General features: G+C 35.3%; 1 protein-coding gene across 1 annotated transcript; it reads left to right on the top strand.

The window, feature by feature from the left end:
• Positions 1-258: 258 nt before the first annotated feature.
• LOC306854914 (tau-tubulin kinase 1-like) lies at positions 259-24,253 on the top strand (the record flags this gene model as incomplete). The annotated part of the gene is made up of 14 exons (XM_079393228.1): positions 259-327; positions 1,781-1,928; positions 5,406-5,479; positions 5,693-5,833; positions 5,962-6,066; positions 8,281-8,346; positions 8,458-8,550; positions 8,682-8,807; positions 8,951-9,105; positions 10,135-10,339; positions 10,451-10,614; positions 11,481-12,024; positions 21,455-22,944; positions 23,803-24,253. 14 exons carry the CDS (start codon positions 259-261, stop codon positions 24,251-24,253), a joined length of 3,831 nt encoding a protein of 1,276 aa, XP_079249354.1.
• Positions 24,254-25,070: the final 817 nt, after the last annotated feature.

The raw sequence follows: 25,070 nt of genomic DNA, 5'->3' as shown, positions 1-25,070 counted from the left end.
TATCATAACTACTTTTTTAAATCAGACATTCCAAAGATAACTGCCTTCTTTGGAATGTTAGCGTTTGTTGAAGTTTGACTGGCCACTGCATGTAGAAGCCAGCTCAACTGACAAATAGCATGATAGCGATGGCGATGAATCTGTCATTTAACACATGTTGGTGGCTTTTCACAGATAAATGGATCATTTAAGTTGGGGGCTGCCAGAGTGCTCTCAGGGTTGCAGTGTCTAGCGCCAGCTCTGCAGGACAACGCCAACATGAACGGCACTGCAGAGCAGCAGGACATTCTGCCCCCTAACTGCATGGTCAAAGAACGATGGAAAGTGGTAGGTATTCAAAGATCTGTACATGACACTTGTACACACAGGGACACACAGAAAAATATAACACTACAAAACATCCTTTGTGCTTTTGCTTTTTTGATTAGTGACCTGAAATTAGCACAGAATCCTTAATAGTTCTTATTCATTGTCTTCTGTAATGTTACTTTGTATTATTATTTATTTATTTTTTAAAAAGTTAGATATTTCAGGATTTGGAGTGTAAAAAAACATAATGAAATAAAAATAATAATTATTAAAATGAACTTTAAACAGTGAATTAGTATTACTACAATACCATTCAAAAGACTGGGGTAAGAAACTTTTTTTTTAAAGAAATTAATACTTTTATTCATCAAGGATGAATCAATCAATTGATCAAAAGTGACAGAAAAGGCTTTTACATTGATGCAAAAAAACACTGTTCCAAATAAATGCAAATCAGCATATTAGAATGATTTCTGAAGTATCATGTGACAACGAAGACTGCTAAATTCAGCTTTGCCATCACAGGAATTACATTTTGAAATATTAAATGATATATTTTATATATTATTTATATATTTGTAAATGTAGTTTACATAATTTATATATACAGTATATTATTTCATATGCAATATTGCAGATTTTCAGTAAAATTATGGGTACATACTATATAGATGGAATTACATATGTGGGTTTTAGCCTCATATATTTTCTCCTGTTCTGAGAAGATTATGTAACAGTCAAACTAATTGGTCTTTTGACCCCATTCACTGGGACTGTCTTGTCAAAAGACATTACAAAGAGATAAAATTCCCACAAAAATTCCCAGTACAAAGGAGAAGAGAATCTTTTTACATGACTGCTCAATTCCAGTCAGAGTAAATGGGCTCTTGACTTCAAGAGAACTAGATGAGAGAGTGACATTACTGATCGTCAAGGATTATTTATGAGTTATTTGAAATCAGAAGACTTCTGCTTTGCTTTCTCTGGAAATGTGTTAGTCTGTATTGTGAAATTTGTGACACATTTATGCAAAACTGACTAATGTTTGTCTGCGGTGAGTCTGCTGCACTATTGCGTATCCCTGATCAATAGATGTGCCCTCTAGATTGGTAATCAATAAAACAAGGATTATTCACATATACAAGATCATGCACATGTAGATGGGTTATGTTACAGTATTATTTGTTGAGTTTGTTGTTTGGCATGAATATCTCAGGAGAGTGAAATAAAGGTATTATTGAGACACTTGAAATGCAGATATTATGTAGTGCAGATATTATTTTGATGCTTCCCAAATGCTTTGTCTGAAAAACGCTTTGAAAAGCCTATGAGATTGTCAAACATTAACAGCTCTTACATTGGGACGAAAACAACTGTTTCTCTCACTTCAGGTTTCATACTTGAAATCAATAGCAAATTAAACATAAAAAAAATCTGATAATATCCGGTTGTGTTCTTTTTTGATGTCCAGCTGAAGAAGATAGGAGGAGGGGGGTTCGGGGAAATCTACGAAGCGTTGGACCTGCTGACTCGGGAGAATGTAGCGTTAAAAGTGGAGTCAGCTCAACAACCCAAACAAGTCCTGAAGATGGAGGTGGCAGTTCTGAAGAAACTGCAGGGTAAGGCATGGTCATCATTAGGTTCTGGTATTTTTGTACAGTATCAACGTCGCTTTGACATTGACAAGACATCACATTGACTGAAGACGAATTCCCCACGGAAATACAGTACACAGGGTAATTTGTGTTCAAAGTACCTATCGAACTCTTAAAAACTGTTTTTTGTTGCAAGTTAAAGGAGTGTTTCTATTAGTGCTGTAAAACGATTAATCGCGATTAATCACATTCAAAATAAAAGTTTTTGTTTACATAATATATGTATGTGTAATGTGTATATTCAAACTATATTCATTAAGATGTGAATTAATTTTTTTTTTAATTATATGGCTACTCTTTCTAAGCCATCATTTTGATTCCATTTACTTTCTGCATCATTCTCTTAGGATCTCCTCCCTTCTGCGTGGATCCCTGTTAATTTCCTCTATATATTTCCCTGTCCTCTCTCTTCAAACTGATATCTGTCCCTCAATTCTTTCTGTCTCAAAAACAAAGTATCACATTATATACTTATTTTCATGACACTTTATAACAGTGCAAGTTTTCTGTAAAAACATTAGAAAATAGTTTAATGTAATTATTGCATTCAAGAACACTGAAAATTATCAAAAAAAGAATAAAAATAATTCAATTTGAATTAAGAATCAAACTAATCTTATTTAATTATTTAAAATGCTTTTTAAAGAGACCTTGTCCTCTGGTGTGACATCTTTGTCCTGTGGTGTGACAGAACAGGCATCACACCGGTGGACATTATCTGTCACTCCAAAGGACATTTTAGCCTTTTGTGTCAATTAATGACCTTGCTATTCCGAGCTAACCTGTCATTAGCATTAAGCAAGACACATTTGCATAATTTTCCATGATTATGTAGTTTAACAGTTTTAGGGGTGTCACACCAAAAGACAACAAAACGTAACACTTTTGTAGGGGTTCCAGAAAAGTTAAATATTTGAACAATTCTGAGACAACAATTTACCATGTGCACATGTCATGGGCTTCACAGGGGGCTTCAGTAACACGACCATGTACGGGGTCCTTCAACTAATTAAAGTTTTCTCTGGAATTGGCCGTCACACCAGAGGACATGGTTTTCAGAGACAAAATGTATGAAGTTCCTACGCTTTCAGAAATGTAAGGATGAAAAAATTATTGCATTTACTAAAATAGACACTTATGCCAGAGGTGTTTATTAAGATTTTTGTGCTTTTCTTTTTAATTTATAAAAGTTGTAATTTATTGACGGTCACACCATAGGACAATTTTGGGATTTGGCTCAAAAATGTAAAAAAATCAAATAACACTGCAGCTTTAATAAAAACCGGTCCATGTAGGACAAATACATGTTTAATGATTTACTGCATTTTAAATAACGACAATATTAATTTTATTCATATTTATCTTGTGGGACAGTGAAAATGCCATGTCACATCAACAACCCATATATATATTATGTAAAGAAAAACTTTTATTTTGGATGCGATTAATCTCGATTAATCATTTAACAGCACTAGTTTCTATAAAATTGTATACCAGTCTTTTATAAAATGCTCTGCATAAACATAGACACCTCTGCAAACATGCATTTAATTGATCCAAAGTAACAGTAAAGACATTTTGTACAAAATAGTTTTATTTAGTGTAAATGCTGACCTTTTGCTGTTTCCAAAATAATATTAAGCAGCACAGCTGTTATCAACATTAATATAATAAGAAATGTTTCTTGTGCACCACATCAGCATATATTAGAATGATTTTTGAAGAAGGACTGGAGTAATGATGCTGAAAATTCAACTTTGCCATCATAGGAAATTTAAGTTGTAATAATATTTCACAATATTGCAGTATATTAACTGTATTTTTGTTCAAATAAATGTAGCCTGAGTTAAAGTGAGCTTGAGAGATTACTATACTGATATTTTGCTAATTTATTTGATCCATTTCTATTATTTAATGATGTTTGGACTGTTGTTTTCCCATTAGAAATGATATAACTTCCTGGAGGATGATTTTGTTTGTTATCACAGAGGACTTCAAAAGTGATATTTCCAATCATGATAATAAAACATGTATTGTCTGAATCATATCAATTATAGAAAAGTAAGAATCAAAGAAACAGCAGCCCTGCTGTGTTTCAAAGGCTTAATAGTAGATGATTTATGTTAGTGTAGTTTCATAATTGTATACAGTATTTAGTTTCACATCTTCGTGACTGAGGCATTTATTAAAAGCTGTAAAGACTGACCATCCCATCAGAGTGGACCCTGTGTGGCGTGTTGTATATTTAGCACTGTGAACGAAGCGGCAGTAACACAGCCTACGTGACTACGAACATGTGAAGCGGCCTACAGATCATACAGCCAAGCATACACACTCATATTCTGATGATTCAGTTCAACCATTAGTCATCACAAAGAATACAAAAAGAGGACAACTAAATATGAAACTCATCGTAATATAAGGCAGATTCTTACGTAACCAAATAAAATGAAATATTATAAAACAAAAATATATTAAATACATAAAAATTGCTGAAATGAAAAGATTCATTTTAAGATTTTATTTTGCATTTAGTATTTATTTAAAACTCACAAAATACATTAATGTTCAACATTTTTGAGACCAGTGTTATTGTGGTATTATTTATATAATATTATAGTATATACTAATATTTTGAATAATTTTTTTTTTTTTTTTTGACATTTTTATTTGTTTTGTTTTTTAATGATTTCTATTTAGCTTCATTTTATAATTTTATAAGTTAAAATTAAAAAAATAAAAGTGTAATTATTTTATTTAAGTTACTTTTTTATATTTAAGTTTTTACACTTATATTCATGTTTAATTTAATTTCAGCTTTCAATTAAAAAAACTTTCAGTTAAAACTGATTTGAATAGTTTTAGTTAATAATGACACTGATTGATTTTTTGGAATGAGTGAATATTTTTATCTTTGGACTAGCATTTTTTAATCACCCTGACCAATAATGTAATTTTTAACACGTGACGCTGGACCACAAAACCAGTCTTAAGTGTCAATTTTTCGAAATTGAGATTTATACATCATCTGAAAGCTGAATAAATACGCTTTCCATTGATGTATGGGTTGTTAGGATAAGACCATATTTGCCTGAGATACAACTATTTGAAAATCTGGAATCTGAGGGTGCAAAAAAATCTAAATATTGAGAAAATCACCTTTAAAGTTGTCCAAATGAAATTCTTAGCAATGCATATTACTAATCAAAAATGAAGTTTTGATATATTTATGGTAAGAAATTTTCAAAATATCTTAATGGAACTTCAACTTTACTTAATATCCTAATGATTTTTGGCATAAAAGAAAAATCAAACATTTTGACCCATACAATGTATTTTTGGCTATTACTACAAATATACCCCAGCTACTTAAGACTGGTTTTGCGGTCCAGGGTCACATATTTGCATAAATAACCTGCCCATGTTATTTCCTTTTTTTAGGTAAAAACCATGTTTGTAAATTCATAGGCTGTGGGCGAAACGATAAATTCAACTATGTCGTCATGCAGCTGCAGGTAAACAATTTCTATTTCATAACTAGTCACATATGCAGTAACATCAAATCTAAATACCAATGCAAACCCTTAACTAGATTGGTGATTCTATTTCAATCAAAGATTAAGTAACATTTTATGGAAGATCACCATCACATGCTGTTTTCTCTGAAATACTGTGACTACTGGTGTTCTGTAGGTGTGAGGGCTTCAATTACACTTTATCACTCTCAGGGTAGAAACCTGGCAGATCTCAGGCGAAGTCAGCCACGTGGCACCTTTACCATGAGCACAACCCTCCGCCTGGGAAAACAGATTCTAGAATCCATAGAAGCCATTCACTCTGTTGGCTTTCTCCACCGAGACATCAAACCGGTAATATTTAACAGCTTTCCTGCAATTGTCTTCTAATTGTGTGTATAGAATAATAATTTAATGCAAGACTGTCATTAGGTTTCCAGAAGTGATTTGATTGATTAAGGATCTATGGATTTTCTTTCCAGTCAAATTTTGCTATGGGAAGGCTGCCTTCAACATACAGGAAATGTTATATGCTAGATTTTGGGCTTGCACGACAGTATACAAACACCAATGGAGAAGTCAGACCGGTATGTCACAGTTTAATTCAGTATTTTTTAAAATACTTTTCAGTTTTAGTCATTGTAGATTATTTCATTATTATTTCATGGTAAATTATGCTCATTTTTTGTATGTGTTGAATAAGGCTACATGATTCCTGCATGGCAGTCAAATGATCAAACATTTCTGTCATTCACTGTCATTAATTACGATACTACCATGGTATGAAGTTGTCTTTTGATTGACCCTGAAGGTCTGGTTTTATTAAGAAGAGATTTATTTGAGCAATTAAAAGGCTTTATTCACTGTAAGAGTGCAGGCTGGCAGAGAGACGAGCTGAAAGCTCATGAGAGGTTTACAGAGCTCTCTGAATCAGGCACTGGGCTGTTTCCTCATTTAGCTCATCACAAAGTGCTCTTCATTCGCACATGTTCCTCTCTCCTCCATCCTTCACACTATCTCTCTATTTCTCTGTACGTGCAGGTTTTAGTGCAGTGGTATGAATATTTAATAAGACTGCATGCATCAGTGAGCACTGCCCCCAGCTTCAGCCGGAGAGGGTGTAATATTTTCAGCTCTCTCTCTCTCTCGCTCAGTCTTTCTCTCTATTTCTCCCTCATTCTCTTTCGCCTTTCCTTTCTTTACAGCTGAGTCAGCTGTACTGTATCGATTCAGGCAGGAAACGAACGTCATCTATCTATCTATCTATCTATCTATCTATCTATCTATCTATCTATCTATCTATCTATCTATCTATCTATCTATCTATCTATCTATCTATCTATCTATCTATCTATCTATCTATCTATCTATCTATCTATCTATCTATCTATCTATCTATCTATCTAGTTCAGTGCTGCAGCACTAAAGTGGTTTGTTTTTCTCCTGCAATCTTCAGGACTGAAAAAAAAAACTGAATTTTTTGTTTGAGCTGATTCAAATTCTATGGTGCATCACATTTATGAGATGTGAATAAATCATTTCAGGGTTATAAATAGTTTTGGTGTTCTCAGAACTGTAAATGTCACCTTCTGTTGAATGCATACAATATGAATAGGACAATCAAGGTCCTGAGTCATGCTGCCATGTTTGTTTGTTTATTTCTTTGTTTGTTGATATTTTTTATGTTATATATTTTTAATTGTTTGTTGTGCTAACATTTTCTTATGGACAGCATTTGAAGTGGATTGCATGGGGTCATATGTGTAATTATGCCTGGTGCATTATTTCTGCTTTTTCTTTTGTTTGACCATCTTGTCTTATTTTTGCAGTTTTCGTTTGGGATTTTAAGTTATGACGTGCATGTCTGACGTATTTCTCCATCTGTTCCCTTCTCCCCCATACTCTCACCAATGGAAAGACTCTCATTGTGAGTGACTTCATGGAACTTTCATCTTCGTTTTATAGCTGAACTTTCCACAATATAAAAAAATAATGCACAAATTTATATCTAAATTTACGTAAAAGTACTTGTCCTATTTCTATATATATATATATATATATATATATATATAAAATAAGAAAAAGGATGATAAAAGTAAATGTTTATTGGAATAAAAAATGAACTGAAAGTTTTGCACATAATATTCATTCCATTTTTAATTTCAAGTTTGATTCTTAATCATGTTCTAATCCAAAGTTGATTTAATATAATATATAATACATTTAATGAGCCATTTGTAATTCATGTCAAATAATGCTTGTGAGATTTCTTTTCGAGAGTTTGACCTTTATGTTCAGCAAAAGTGCAGTCTCTATAATTGCCAATAAAACGGTGAACACGACAATATAAAAATTAACTGCATCCAAATGAAATGTCATTTGTCCTTAAACAGATGCTACTTGTCATGTTATTTAGTTAATCAAAAACAAATTAGAGCAGGTTTGTGAGAGAGAGCCACTGGGACAGCCACTCATGCACACACAGACACAAAGGTACATTTAGGTGATGGAAAGTGTTTACCTTTTGTGTTGCGTGTTCACTGTTCTGGAAGAATTGAATGCCATGTTCAGTCTCTGAGCAAAGCCATGGTGCCTCTTCTTTCAGAGTGTGCTGTGCATTGTTTGTCCCTTTCCTGTTGCTACTGTAATAAAAGTTATAATGCATAAAATTATACAGTAATGCAGTTTTTTTTTTTGGTTTGCTTTGATTTACCTTAATACATAGTACCAATTCTAAGTATTACAGATAACACAAATGCATTTATCAATGGCAGATTTTCCTAATACATTTCTGCTTTTAGCCCAGAACCGTTGCAGGATTTCGAGGGACTGTTAGATATGCATCTGTGAATGCACATAAAAACAAAGTGAGTGCAACTTACTGTGAACTTATATCAAACAATGTATTTTACAGAAGATTCAATCATCTAATTCTATTTACCTATTAATTTAATAGAATACTTGTGTTGTTTTTACAGGAAATGGGTCGCCATGATGACTTGTGGTCATTATTTTACATGCTGGTTGAATTTGCTGCTGGGCAGCTGCCGTGGAGGAAAATCAAAGACAAGGTGCTCTGACTTCCTATACCTGATTTGAAAATCAGTATTTGTTGTCTTTTGTTTTATTCAGTTTCTTGACATTTTTATTCTGTGTCAGACCACCGTTGTTAAAATCTACTTTTGTAATCTGCATCATTTAGGAGCAGGTGGGTCAGATTAAAGAGCGCTATGATCATAGGATGCTGCTTAAACACATGCCATCAGAGTTTAATGTTTTCCTGGAGCATGTTTTAGCCCTTGACTACTACACCAAACCCGACTATCAGGTACCTAGACCAAAAAACTTTCTCTCTATAAATCTTTGCTACGTATAGCGTATCTATGCAGTGCTTTTCTGAAATGTTATTACTTTTACATGGATATATTACAGATATGGGTGGTCTTTTCTGTGGTGTCTTTTCTGTGTCAGCTCCTGATGTCAGTGTTTGAGAACAGCATGAAAGAACGCATCATCACAGAGAACGAGCCATATGATTGGGAGAAAAGTGGGACGGACTCCATGATGTCTGCCACCACACCGACAGCAGCGCAGCAGAACACACGGCCCACAGCGGCTATAGTTGGGTAAGCACCACAGGCATGTGTGAACATATTACACGTCATGCCTGTGGACATGTGATCTGTCTGTCTGTCTGTCTGTCTGTCTGCCTGTCTATGATATCTTTGGTTATGATTTTTTTTTCTCCTGCAATCTTCAGGAGCTGTTGTCTTTTTCTGCAGCAAATTTTAATTAATTTCACATCTCCAAATCAAATAATAACTTTAAAAGGTTAAACAAATAATAAAACAGGTTTAAAACCAGGCTGTAATTTTACTGTGAATAAATTTCTATCTATCGTGCTCACTTTATTGTTAAAGATCCTTGTGTACGCTAACACACATACACACATACACACATACACATGCATGGAATTTAACAAATCCCACACTAATTCACCGACTGCGTCTCGGGGGGCTTTGTTACTTGTCGCATATTGTCACATAAAAGCCGTACAGATGGATAAAAGGCTTGCTTACAGTCTGAAATACACAAGCAATGAAAAAAAAGAGACAAGCTTGAATCTGTTGTCTTCCTCGTTTTACTTAATTACTGTTATTTGCATAATGATACATATACTGCATTTTGCAAACTGATTGATTGGTCACAAACATCCAGTGCTTCTTGGAACATTGTAAGTAGTTTTCAGTGGATTTGTATGTTTAGAGAGGAAAAAACTCCCTTCAAATGGAAATGCCACTGACTTGTTATAGTTCATTGCAGTTCTAGAAAGGCAGAGTTGTTGTATTGCTCCAGGACATGAAGAACATTTTACCATGAAAAAGAAAAATGTCTAATGACTTTTAAAGGAGTTCCCCCTCTGACGTTCTGTTTCGAAACTCTGGTGACATTTACAGAAAATGTCTCTTTAAAGGTGAAGCGTGTCATTTCTGCCCACTACTGGAACTAAACAGATTTTTTTTTTTTATATAAATGGAAAAAATTTCCAAGTAGGAAAAACATTTTTATATCTAATTTTACATAAAATGATGGTCATTTAGGGTTACCCTTTTTTTTTATTAAAAATTGATTATGATCTTTTCTGGGACCTTTAGGGTCATAAATATGACCCCGATGCCAAGTGACCTTCAGAGGGAAAACACAGATGATGTTGTGCAGGACGAGCACCTAAGCGACCAGGAAAATGCCCCTCCGATTCCTTCCGGCCGGCCAGCTGATGGTAGCCAGTTACCTACTGACGCAGATGGATGGGAGGAGACAGACTTTAATCGCAACAAACTCAGGATTAACCTTGGAAAGGTGCAGAGCAGTATAATGAATATAATCCAAACAAGTTTGTTTATTTTTAAAAACAATTAAACATAAAAATCAAATTCCCTTAAATTTTCCATCATTGATCTTATGTTGCAGGGAGGTCAAGAGGAAGATGGTAGCCGGGGTGTGTGTCCTGTGTCGCCTCAAAGGGGTGTGGACTCTCCAGGTGTGCAGGTGCACTCGCTTAGGTACCGACGGGTCAACAGCCCTGAATCTGATCGCATTTCGGCCGCTGATGGACGGGACGGTTATGGACAGCGGTGGGTCATAAATTTACTTGGGATTTGTGCAGATGTTGTATTGACTGATAGACTCAGAAGTTAAAAGAACTATCCATGTAATAGTATTAGTTTAATGTTTTAAGTCATAATTCATAATGTAATGCTGTTTTTGCATTTCATTGTCATTTATCTATTAAGTTCCAATAATGTAATGGCTATTTTTTTAAATTTTAATTCACTGCGTTATTCAAATAAAGGCATTGCAACACGAGTATTCACACTAATGTTTGAAATTTTGGGATCATTAAGAATTTTTTGTTTTGAAATAAATAAATAATACATTTATTCAGGAAGGATGCAATAAATTGGTTAAAAGTGACAGTAAATGCATTTATAATGTTACAAAATTATATTTCAAACAAGAGCTGTCATTTTGTACTTTCTATTCAAAAAAATAAAAAATAAAAAAAAATGTACCACCGTTTCCACAAAAATAAAAAGCATGACAACTGTTTTCAACCTTAATAATAAGAATAAATATTTATTAAGCAACAATTCTGCATATAATCATGATTTCTGAAGGATCATTTGACAACGAAGACTGGATTAATGAAAATTGTGCTTCCCATCTCATGAATAAATTGCATTTCAAAATAATAATATATTACAATTAATTTCATTTGTTCATCTATAATATATTAAAATAGAAATAGTTATTTAAAATTATAATAATATTTCTTACTTTTTTGATCAAATAAATGCAATAAAAGTCTTGGTGAACATGTTAGACTTGTTTCAACAATTTACTGTAGTGTATATAATCCACTCTTAATATTTTTTTAAATACTTGTATATGTTCTTTGTATCATTTAGCATTAAAAATGTGGAATTTATTCCTTTCTCAGTTCTCGAATGGACATCCTGGGTTCTCCTTCTCGGCACGTTTACTCCTCCCAGCCAGCTCAGATGCTGTCCGTCGATGGCTGCCGCGGAGACCGCGGTCGTAATGAGGCGTCTGCATCGGTGGACCAGGAAGCCCACAGCAATGCCTTCATCCGCTCTGTCCCACTTGCAGAAGAAGAGGACTTTGACAGCAAAGAGTGGGTTATCATAGACAAAGAAATGGAGCTCAGAGACTTCCACCACCTCCCAGGGGCCGAGCCCACCACTTCCGGCACCACGGATGAGGAGCCGGAGGAATTACGCCCTCTGGAGGAAGGAGAAGAGCGGCGGAGACATAGAGGGACAGATCCGTCAGTCAGACCCAAGATGTCACACGGCGACCACACTACACGAGGCATGCTGCCTCTTACGGAGGAGGAGGCGTCCAGGAGGAGCGGGAAAGGCCAGTCAACATCTGTGGAGAGCCCTGTGCAGTCACCCTGTCACTCGCTACCCTCCGGACGGCCGCGGCGGAGAGAGTCAGATACCAACGGACCTCAGAGACAGGTAAGATTATCCTGACTAAGCTGCACTGACATTCTTATGCTAAAGATGGTGTGTGTCGGTTGGTTGGAGGTGAATGAGGTTGAAAATATTTGATGGTGGTAAAGAAATCATGAGGTCCGGTTAGAACAGTTTTTAATTTTTTGTTTACAGACACTTTTAACTATATTTTGCATGCAATGTTTTTGAGCACTTGACATGTTTAAGAAAAAAAGTCTAAATCATATATTTAAAATTAGATCAGGAAAGGGATGTTTATTGTTCACAAACCAGCACTTATCAGCAGAGAACTGGATTTTATCAGCTAATAATGAAATTAATTATAATGTGATAAGATGGCAGGGACACTATGTTAGACTTGATAGACTGTTAATTCTCTGCTTGCATATCAGTGACATATTTTCAAAATGCTATTAATACATTTTTAAAAATATTAAAATATTTGATTATTTACACAATTTAATACAAATTGAATACAAAACAATTCAATATACATTGTAATGTTTTTGAAAGTAATTAATACTTTTATTCAGCAAGGAAACATTAAATTGGCCAAAAGTGACAGTAAAGATATTTATAATAATAAATATTTTTTAAAAATTATAATTTTTTAAAATAAATAACAATAATAAAGAAAACCTATTCCAAATAAATGCTGTTATTTTGTGCTTTCTGTTAATCAAAAAATCCTGAAAAAAATGTATCATGGTTTCCACCAAAATATTAAGCAGAATAAATGTTTTCAAAATGTTTTTAGAGCAGTGCATCACATACTAAAATTAAAGGATCATGTGACATTGAAGTAATGATGCTGAATATTTAGCTTTTCCTTCACAGTAATACATTACAGTTTGAAATCTAATAACACAGGAAAAATGTACTTTAAATTGTAACAATAATTTATAATATTACTGTTTTTACTGTATTTTTGACTAAATAAATGGAGCCTTGGTGAGCACAAGAGACTTCTTTAAGAAACACACACACACACACACACACACACACACACACAGGATTTAAATACTGTCAGGGTGTTTGTATTACATTTTGTAAAATATATAACAAAGCATTCATTTCCTCTTTGGAGTACTTTCCATTCTCCTTTAATTGTAGTGTCTGACTTTTTTAGCTACCGTATACAGAGAATAACCTACATAAAGGATTTATTTTACCTTAGAAAGTAGTTTGTTCACTTCCCACTTAAACATGAAATAGTCTACTGGTTCTGGAGACACATTTATAGCACTTTTCTTTTTAAATTTTAAAATAGCTTATCTGTCTTTAAACCAGATTTTAATGAATACAAAGCCAGTGCTAATGGGGCGGTGCTGTTGTTTCACGCCACTATTTACAGGGTGTGTGCCTATTTCTTATTCCCTTTCTTCTCTCTCCGTCTGTCACTCTTTTTATAACTCACTATGTCTGACACACAGACTCATTCCTCATCTCTTCTTTTCTGACCATTGAACATTTGGTTTTCACATGTTCTTTGTTCATGGTTGGCATTGTGAACATTTGTTGAATGCAGAAGTTGAGCTGTAACTAAGGGGGTTTTCAAGCTGTTCTAAGGTCATGTACACACTGCAAAGATTTACGAGGTTCAAGTGAATTTCAAAAAGCTAACATTATCATATGCAAAGAATAATGAGTCATTCTTACTACAGCCTTGAAATATGGATAAGGGTATTTTTACATCTTGCAACTGTAGACATGAAACATGGATATAAAAAAATCATATACCATTTGTTATGAAACCATTGTCCACTGTGGCTGTTGTTCGTGTTATGTTTATGCTCAGGCTGATTTTATTGCATTAATTAGTTGTTCGGTTTAGTTCTGCACACACTACATGAATTTAATAACATTTCAGTTGCTCAGACCTTAAAAAGATAGTTTGACGATGAGAAGATAAAAATTCTGTTATCATTAACTCATACTCATGTCATTCCAAACCTTTCTTTGTGGAACATAAATGCAAGTAACCAAACAGTTTAGGTTGACAGTTTAGAATGACGCGAGGATGAGTAAATTATGACAGAATTTGCATTTGTGGGTGAACTCCCCTAGTAAAAAAAAAAAAAACTAAAATGTATTTGAAATACATTTATTTTCTGCTAAGTATACTATAAATACATTTACAAATGCATGTGCTAAATAAAAATACAATTGTACTTGTACTGGTATACTTAAAGTATGCTAAATTGGATCAACTAATTTTGAGCTTAATGCACTTTAATTATGCGGAAGTAGTGCTGGAGTCCAACTAAAAATATGCTGAAGTATATTTGATTGTGGTAAAGTGGAACTATTGCAAGCATACTTCAGGTACACTTTAATATCTTGCATTTAAAGACTGATATTATGCAGAGATATTACAATCCTTAATTCCAGTGATTCTATAACACATTTTAGGCATAATATTAAGAAAGGTGCACTGTGCAATAAAGAAATATTTCAAATAAACTTTAAGTATCAGTAAGTCTTAAGTGATATGCCAATAAATATGTTAATGGTTTGAAGTATACTTAGTCTGAAATAAATGTATTTTAAATAAATTATGCCAAAATATATTTTTTTAAACTGTTGTGTCTTTTTAACATTTGAGAAGTGATTTCAGTGCTTTAATTCAGTTGTCACTCCTGTAAATAACCAAACCCAGTGTGAACAGAACAGGTTAAAACTCAGAAGAGGAGTAACAACCAAATTTACAGTAGCTGCAGTGTGTACATAGCCTGAATTTATTTTCTTTTTTTTTCCAGATAAATTACTAGATAAAATATGTAGTTGGTTTTCAGCAGTTTTCACAGGAATCACAACTAAGTCTTGAACTCTGAGGCTAAACCAGAGGATTAAGTCTTTTTTTTTTTGTTTTACCTCAGTACTGTCTTTGTGTTATTGACTGCATTGTTGAAAATGAGGGGTCTACTGCTGAGTGTTTTTACCAATTTCTTAAATTCTGACTGTGATCCGTTTTTTAGGATGCTCAGCACTAAACCGCTCAGTAAAATTTTGCTATGATTCATATTAAAGTTATTCATTCTCATATTTTAATGTTTGTCATCCCTCATAGTCCAAAACAGAATGTGTGAAAATATTTCAGCCACTCTTTACCACTAGGGTGAGCCAGATGACATGTAGTAGACCAGCAGTATTGCTCATCACAGTTAAGCCAGTTTTATTGTTCTCATTTAGCCAATAGGAAATACAGCAGAACGCAAAGATGTGAAATATATTTTACAGGGGCATTTTTCTGAATTATCTTTGGAAAAACTTGCCCCTCATATTGTTTCGCTATAAACACAGTCACAGACTTTTCAAGCTGAACTGGGATTGCTGGATTGTCTCTTTTGTATGATAGCCAAAACCCCAAATCAAAACCGATGAGGATGCTCATTTTCCCAGCAGTCTTCACCTTTAAAATGCCCACTGTCTTTTGCTCAAAATCACGTATGACACGTTGATTTCACCCACGGAGAAAATACCAAGGCTGTCGCTGGAGCCACAAAAGAAGAGTGAAAGAGGTGTTTGCGGTAAGCACAGTTTAGGCTAGTCCCTTTTGTACCTGTTTGATAAACTTGCTCATTGTTTTTTCTGATTTGATTTCTGTTTTGTCATCATTTTATCCATTTTACCCATTTTTATCCATGTGTGTCTGTGTTTGTATGCCTGACGAGTCATTTTTCTTAAGTTGTCTGCATTTACAACGATGGTTTTCCGATCGGCAAAATGGTTAAAGTACTTTTGTCTCGAATCTCTTGGCTCATTGTCTTGTACATGGACACATATGGCACATTTTTGAGAGGGAGATCTGCATCAAACGAACAGCCTCTGTGGAATAAAGAGGCTCTCAATGTTGGCCACCCAACCAAAAAGAAAAAAAACATCCCTTTAGCTTTGTATCTTGTGAAGACTTGTTTCCAGGCAACCCATTGTAGGTCTGTGTAAAGAGAGACCGTTCCTCTCTTTCCTCTGAGTGTCTGGCGTTCTCCTCACTGCATGCGACTGGGGAGATGCCTTAAATGTTACAAATACACATCCTCCACTGAGCTCATGAATTTCAACACATGCTGTTTCTTGTTTTATTTCAGCTGGATGACGACAGGCCACACTCGGGCCCACGTTCCAACCAGCTACGCCGTCTCGCCTCCTACGTCTTCTCGTCCTCCACTTTGGAGACCGAGCAGTACCCTCACGCCGGAGGATCCTTCATCCAGCGCAGCCGCTCAGCCGAAAGCAGCCCGGCTCACGGTAACTTCCGATCAGGCACAAGACGTCACGCTCCTCTTCAGCCGCCTGGAAGTCCGCGCAGCAGGCACTCTATGCTCAACGCGTCCCGACTGCAGATCCAGCAGGTGCTGGCCAAACTAATGAACAAGAACAGCTGAGGAAAGCTGATGTAGTCTCTTCTCATACACCCATGTGAAAGACTTTTTTTTTCTTAACAGGATGATGAATTATTTTTGGGAACTTTTCTGATGCAATAAACCGTAGAGAGCTGTAAGAACGGAATGACGTGTTAAAGGCAATGCAGTGCTTTTACACCTGCTCTTCATACAGTGGTTGGCAAAATGATTAGAATACTAGTATTTTCACCAGCTAAAAAATGGTTTTAAGTCAGTTATTTTTATCTTCTGCTGTAGTGTGTCAGTAAGACATCAGTTTACATTTCCAAACATTCATTTTGCCATTAATTGTAATAATTAACAGACTAAATCCAGAAGAACTGTGGCAATGTCTCCAAGATGCTTCAAGAAACCTACCTGCGGAGCTACAGTACTCTTAAAAGGTTTAGGCACCTGTGTAAAAATGAGATAATGTCATAAATAGATTTTATCAATTAACTTCTATTAACTAAATTAAATCAACATTTGGTGTGACCATCCTTTGCGGTAAAAGCAGCTTTTGCCCTAGGTGCCCTCGGTTTTTCAGGTAGCTTTGCAGGGAAGTCTCTTTAAGAGACGTTGCCACAGTTCTTCTGGATTTAGTTTTTCTCAGTTTGTTCTGTTTCTTCATGTGATTCCAGACAGACTGGATGATGATGAGATCAGATCTCTGTGTGGAGCACTGGCTGTTGTCAAACAACAATCTCACTGGATTATTGCAATTAATGGCATAATGAATGTTCATAAATATAAACTGATATTTGCTATTGACACACTACAGCAAAAGATAGAAATAACTGACTTTAAACCATTTTTAGCTGGTGAAAATACTAGTGTTCTAATCATTTTGGCCACCACTGTATCTCACACTTTCTGCTTGTTATGAACAGATGCTTTAGTTATTTTAATCACTCTTTGAGTAAAAATCACAATGATATTGCACAAAGCTATTCATAGACATATTTCTCTTCATTATCTGCAGTTGTGTTTGTTTACCTCAAGTTGCATGTGTCGCATTTCTGCATTGCAGTTGTGGTCACCCTGAAATATACCTTATCACATTATTTTAGCCTGAAGTGACCCACTGCATTTAATATGCAAGTTATTTCATTGTCTTCCATGCAAAAAATGTTTTTTTGTTGTTGTTTTTTTGTCGTTGGATTTTTACATTATGTATTTAATCATTTAATTTAATCATAATTTAGGCTGTCGAACACTTTATGAGCCATTATTCATAGTACACAATGTTCCATGCATACACAGGCTTTCAATTTTACAAATAATTTTTTCTGTGCTCTAAAGGTGCTTTGCCTCACAAAGGAGATGTTATGCAAGTTAAATGAAAGTGTTTTAAATGTATAATGGAATCATAGGAGCAAAAGGGAATAATATGTCTACACTTTTATAACCAATATAGTCTGGTTATCTCTGCCAACTAAATTTGAGATGAATGAGTCAGCTGTTTGGCGCGGTCATAAATTAAAGGTCAGCACGCTGGATTTTGGTTTCTCTGATTAAAATTATTATAGCCATAAAGTGCACAAAAGCGAAAAAATAAATAAAACAAATAAGCATTTTCCATTCCATTCTGTTGTGTGTTTAGGAAGGTGTTTAGATAAAAGCTTCCATATCTTATGTAATCATACATTTATGTGCATAGAGCTTTGAATGCACCGTGTAAGCATTATATATCATTGAATACCTCCTAGTTAGTCTTGGGTTGGATGCAAAGGTTTGTGTTGTATATTACTGAGTAGCAAAAGTGTGTCTAGGACTGCTGTAGGGTCTTTTGAGTACTGTTTCTCACTAGTGCACTTTAAAAAAGACACCGAATTGGAGCCATATCTGTTTCCTTGGCGATTCGAAAAAAATGCCATTGATTGCAATAAGATGTGAACAGTGATTTTGAATCGAGAGATATGAGAGTTGGTGAGCTTTTGTCATTTTCTCAATTAAAATCCACCTGTTTCTTCTGAAAAGTAGAATATAAAATAAGGGCATATTCTAGAAATATTATGTACATTAGTAGGACATTTAGTGATTAAATAGCACCTTTGTTGAATAATCTTCACGTTATGGATATTGGTTGCTAAAGTTGTTTTTTAAGCTTAACCTAGACTGGAAAGGAGAATGACACTTGCAGTGTTATTGTGGTAGCAGGCGGAGATCTTTTGGCAATATGACATAAGAAGCATGACTCAATTGTGAAGGTGGATGGATTATTTTTTCTTTCCACTTGTCAGGAAAGCAGATGAAATAATCATGACTTGTTTTAAAAGACATTTACTTTAAATAGTAGTTTTTTTTAATGGCTCTAATTCTTTTTTTTTTTTTTTTTTTTTTGGTAAAGAAGCATAATAGAAAGGAAATTATAAAAGAATTAAATCTAAACTTTCACAAAAAGTGTATGCCAAAATTTGTTGTTTGCTCACACAAGCATAAAACTCAAGTCTGTTTTGGAGGGTTTTTCCTGCACATTTATATGATCACATGTACTGAATTGTGTATCTTCAGTGATAAGTATTTGAGCAGGAATGATACACTTCAAAAATGACTTGTTTCTGGTACTGTCACAGTCATGGCTTCTCACATGAATGTACTGTTTATATACACAAACAGGCTGCTAACTTTTGCAATTGTTTTGCACATCTGCTTTTGCCTGGTTTACATCAATGTTCTTAGCAGTAATTTAACAGAAATGACACTGACATTAACGGTGCAAGAAAAGTTGATATTGTTGAGACTGTCCAGGCCTGTTGACCAGGAAGTACTGGAAAGACGATGTTCAAAATCTTGTTTTTGCATGATTAACAAATTAAGTTGGCCCATGAAAGCAAATTAAAATGTAAGAAAATGTTATATGGCTTATGTTATGCCTTTATGTTCCATGAATTGTATGTTGTTCGTTGATTTACATACTAGGTGATTAACTTGAAGTCTTTTTGAAACCAGTATATTTAATTGACGATATTCAGAATATTTAATTGATAAATAAATTTGCATTGAAGCATAAAAGCAGTGGCAGCACAGTAGAGAGAACAGGTCTCTCTTCCATCTTTGTGCTGTCAAGATCTACAAAATAAAATTATAAAATGTTAGCATGGCCCATGTATGTTTTAAGATTTTCTTTTAGTTTATGTACACTGTTTACAAAATTTTCTAAGGCCTTTTAGTTTATCTCTACCTGAACATCTGCATGTGATGCTCTGAAATACCAAAAAGAAAGTAATTTATTCTGTCACTCCCAACTGAACTGCTCTTATGTCTAATGAGTTTTACTTTATGCCTATACACAATGCCTTTGTCACAATAACAAGTTTTATATGAAGGAAACTGCTGTATCATATCTGTAATGTGCATGTTGTATGATATATTGTTGATTGCAGGGTCATTCTATATAATGTATGTAGAATGTATGGAGATGTGATGGATCAATGACATTTGGAGCTGTGAGAAACTTCACGTGAACTACAATGAACTCTATTATGTTGGTACCAATACACGGCTGAAAAGCAACAATGTACACAAAACAACAGATAAGCTCTAAAAGAGCTGATACAAGCACTGACTGTTGTCGATATTTATTTAATGTATTCAGTATATTTGCTATTAAAAACAATTATGTGTCAACGGTAACAGCGGTAATTTAAAAGTGTGTGCTGTAAAATAACAAAGTGTAAAAACAAGTTGCACAAGGTTTTATTTTACTTTTTATGTAACCAGGCAAGTCACTTAAGATCAAGATTTTCATTTACAATGACAGTCTGGTATTGTTATGTAATGTAAATGGGCTATGATCTGTTAGATTGATGTACAATAAGCATATTAACTTTTCTATCACAATATCACTGTACAATACGCTTGTAATATTTCCAAGTAAAGCATGTATTTTAAACTTTTTTTAAATTACAGGATGTATGTACATCAAGAAAGAGAATCCTGTATACGTAAAAGCATGTTATCTGGTTGGTTTTAGTCTATGTATTGTTTAGAAAACCTGTATGTTGGGATACACTTGAAAAAAAAGCAAAATATGACTGGCTGCTGTAAAAGGGAAAACACATTTTTGTGCCTTTTTTATGTATGTAATCTAGACAATCTTGAAAAGCTTGTGTACAATTTAAACAAAATTAAAGTATTTGAGAAAAAAAATCAGTTGTGTTGTGTGGTTGACATGTATAGGAATTATTGTTTAGAAAATGGTTAGAAACTCCATTCTGAAGTACATTATATTCTCATATGCATTAAAGGGTCACTCCACCCCAAAACAAAAAATTTGTCATTAATCACTTACCCCTGTGTCGTTCCAAACCCATAAAAGCTTTGTTCGTCTTTGGAACACAAATTAAGATATTTTTGATGCATTCTGACAGCTCTCTGACCCTCCCATAGACAGCAATGTAATTAACACGATCAAGGTCCAGAAACGTTGCAAGGAGATCGGTAAAATAATCCATGTGACATCAGGGGTTCAAGCACAATTTTACGAAGCTACGAGAATACTTTTTGTACGCAAAGAAACCAAAAATAACGACTTTATTCAGCAATTTGTCTCCTCTGCGTCACCCTATCGCCATTTTGGAGAATATTCAGCGTATGCTGTTCTGTGTCAGCTGTGCCATGCAGATACGCTGTTTATGTCAATTATGCTTTGATTTGAATGAAAACAACATATCCGCGTGGCGCAGTTTAAAATTACGGTTGAACCCCTGATGTCACATGGATTATTTTACAGATCTCCTTGCCAAGTTACTGGAAGTTGATCGTATTAATTACATTGCTGTCTATGGGAGGGTCAGAGAGCTGCCAGAATGCATCAAAAATATCTTAATTTGTGTTCCAAAGACGAACGAAGGTTTTACAGGTCTGGAACGACATGAGGGTAACTGATCAATGACAAAATTTTCATTTTGGAGTGACGTAACCCTTTAAGTATAGATTTTCCAGGAAGATCCCACTGAATAAAAGTTTAGCATAGTTTTTCTTATATTGCCTTACAGTTACGTTACATGGCAGCATTGTAACTTTTGCATTTGTATGTTGTCTTTTAGGGCCCAACCCCGAATGAGCCTTTATTGTCACCCACTGACTACAGGACTAAATCCCCATCCTCAGAGAAGGAAATGTTCCACATCCTTCCTAAACTGCAGGCAAAGAGAGCTGACTTCCTCACCGTCATGCTTACAGGAAGCCTACACCAGCGACGGGCCTTCACGGCCACACCACCTGAGACACAAGATGAAGGACCCAAAGATGATGACGTCACGAAGAGTGAATCTAGTAGTGGTGCAAGCGAAAAGAGCACTGAACGTAGTCAAGATGGGGCTCCATCGACCTTAGTGGCAGATGATCCACACAAGGAGCCTAAAGAACCAGGTTCGGTTGCTGATGTAGATCCTGACCAAGAGGACGTCTCGAAGACCCTTGTTTTGTTTTCTCCTGGAGACATGAAGAAGTCTCCACATGCTATAAATGGGACTGAAGTGGATCAGAGTGTGGCAGGATTTGGTGCCCCTCAAAATGAGCAGTTGGATGAAGTTGGTCGACTAGAGGTACAGATCCAGGAAGACATAAAACTTACAGATGGAAGGCAACCTGATGCAACTGCTGTTAACCCATCCATACAGACATCTAAACCAGTGGTAACCATCTCAACAGCTCAAGTGGCCTCAGCCTCAACTGCATCACCCCCTTTCTCCAAAGTGGAGCGAACTTTTGTACACATTGCAGAGACAACCCATCTGAATGTCATGTCTTCCAGTGGTGCGCAGGTTCCTGAACTTTTAGAGGAGGTTGAAGGAAAATCACAGGCCAAAGGGATAGATAAGTCTTCCCTTTCTCAAGAGCCAGGAGAAGTAGCATGTGTCCAGTATGAAGTCATCTCTCAGACTCTTACAGAGGGACCTCAGGTACCTAATGTTCTAGATAGGTCTTTGCCAAATGAGACTACTAAAAAACAGGACGATCTTATGGTTCCTCTACCCTTAGACTCTAGGGAATCTATTAATCGAGATTCATCAACTGACTCCCAACAAGACAAGCAACCAAAAGAGGAACATCAAGAGGAGAACACAATACTTGAGAGTCTTTCTAAACATCCACAGCCAAGGAGCAAAAGTCGAATTCCTATCCTAGTCCCGGAAGAGGAGCCAGGATCGGAACAATCCCTGTCCACCAAAGAACGACTGCGTAGAAGGACCATGCAACAAGACCTGGCCCGTCAAGTTGTGGAAAGACAACATCAGGGTCGCTGGATGAGACTGAATTCCAGGACTTCATCCTCATTATCTTCTGGAGATGAGCCTAAGAGACCTTCAGAGACTCTTTCAACTACGGGCTCAGAGGAAGATATTCCTGAATCTGATGATTCCATCAACAAACTCAAGAAGGAGGCTGAGGAACAGTACCGAACTGAGTGGCACAGCAGGATCCCACGACCAGTCACACCAATAAGGAAGCCTTCAACTAAACTAGTAGTTGCAGCTCCTGTTATCCAGCCTGAAGCCGAGACTCCAAAATCAGAACAAAAGGCAAGCAATGGGTAAGTTTAACATAACTGAATTTTATTACTTGTACACTAATTTTGCTCAGCCCTGTTGACAGCATACCATAAGGTACAGAAGAGGATTAGGGCCAAGCAAAAATAAAAAAAATAAAACCATCTCGAGATTAATGTCATTATATTGCGAGATTAAACATGCAGTATTTAGAGCAAAAAAAGTTGAAAAAAATGTTGAGAATAAACATTCCATTTTGAGAATAAAGTCAATGTGTTTCGTAAGGTGGCCGAGAGAGCTCAACATGCTACAAATAGAAAAAACACCTGCAAATTAAGAAACAACTTCATCAATCACAAGCGCTGCTAATGCTCACAACACAAACAAATAAAGAAACGCGCTGCAAATAAAATTCTTTATTTGGTTGTGATGTGACCATTTTCAGTGCATTTCTTTATTTGTTTGTGTTGTGAGCATTTGCAGCACCTCCTGTCAAATTGATGAAGATGTTTTCTTGATTTGCTGGTGCCTTTTCTATTTGCATGTGTTTTCTGACGTTGCAGCGCGTTGAGCTCTCTCGGCCACCGTAGTTTCGTGAAAAAACATGTAAAATTTTGAGTAAAACAATTTAAATATAATGTTGTGTGAGTTTAACTTTTTTTTTTCTTAAAATTTAAGTTTTTTCTCAAAACACATTGACTTTATTCTCTAAATTTAATGATTTTATTTTCAACATTTTAGACATTCTTCTTGAAATTGAATGAGTTTAATCTCACATTATAATGATTTTAATTGCTATATGGTTTTATTTTTTATTATTGCTTGGCCTTAATCCTCTTCTGTAATAAAGTGATACATTAAATAGACTTATTTTATTTTGTTTTTGTTTTTTTTCACCTTAGCCCAAAAGTACAGTCACAATCAGGATCAAGTGCTCCAGCGCTTCACACAAGATCAAAATCTACACTGTCCCACTCAACCATGTCAAGTGGAAGCAATCGCATGCCGCTCTCCAGTATTCCGGCATCATCCCGTCGCAGCTTGAGCACTGCAAACACTTGCACTTTTTCTTCGACCCGTATAGCTAGTCCTTCACCCCATAGGCTACCCCTGCGAACTGCAGTTTACAAATCCCGCAAGCAGCCGTTTGCTATCCGAGCCACTGTGGATCTCCCAGTGAAGTCTAGGACTACTACTTGCAGTGGTCCTGCAAAGGACGTCAAACCATCACCAAAACAACCCACCACTACATCTGTCGAACCAAATCGAACCAAAGCTTCTGCTCACTCGAAGAACACAGTTCCCTTGAAAAGGGAAAAAAGCACAAGCAACAACACACCTGCAGCCAGATAAGACACTGTGACTGCTGTTTACTGGGAATGTTTCTTCTCAATTACTTGAACATCTTGCCTCAAAATGTAATCTGCCCCATTGCCCAAAATTAACCTTTTTAATTAATTTAATGTTCTTCCTAATCAATGAATGGCTAGTTGGAGTTTTGGATTCTGCACCAAATAATTTTATGTTGTACTATAAAATGTAGAGCTTTCACTTTGATGGAAGTTTCTTGGAACATAATAGAGGAAATGTTGCGTTTAGCTTACACGGTGCTATACTGTATATGTGTTGTTCTGTTGTGCATATTTAATTTAATATATGGTTTTTGAAGGTATACTTTATTTTTAATTAGATGTCAAGTTGTCTTTGGCCCTTGACACACAATATTGCTAAAATTAGATAATGTTAAATTATTTATAACATTTGAAACAATCATACAATATATAACATGTATTTAGCCAGCACAAATTATTATACACCACCAGAGGCACAGAACGTTGTAAAATCTGCCACATATCCATGGACAAATGCACAAATTTCCTCTGGTCTGCAGCTCGGCCCTCTTTGTAAACCTTGTGATGATGGGCATGCCTTGTCTTTAGCTTGTTACAACTGTTTGATGATACTGCTGTATTCTTGTACATATTCTTTTCAGTATTTCTTGCAGAGACCTCTTTATTTTTATCAGTCAATGGAAATGGTAAAATATTTGGGTTTTAATTTTGTTAAAGGAATATATTGTGGGTTCTACACTGAGTTGTCTCATTTTCTAAGCATGGCAGAAATCACACAATTATTGACAATTGTCAATACAGATTATTTCTAAATGAAC

Source organism: Barbus barbus (assembly GCF_936440315.1).
Source record: "Barbus barbus genome assembly, chromosome: 35".
Classification (NCBI taxonomy): Eukaryota; Metazoa; Chordata; class Actinopteri; order Cypriniformes; family Cyprinidae; genus Barbus; species Barbus barbus.
This window is presented reverse-complemented; position numbering and strand designations above follow the sequence as displayed.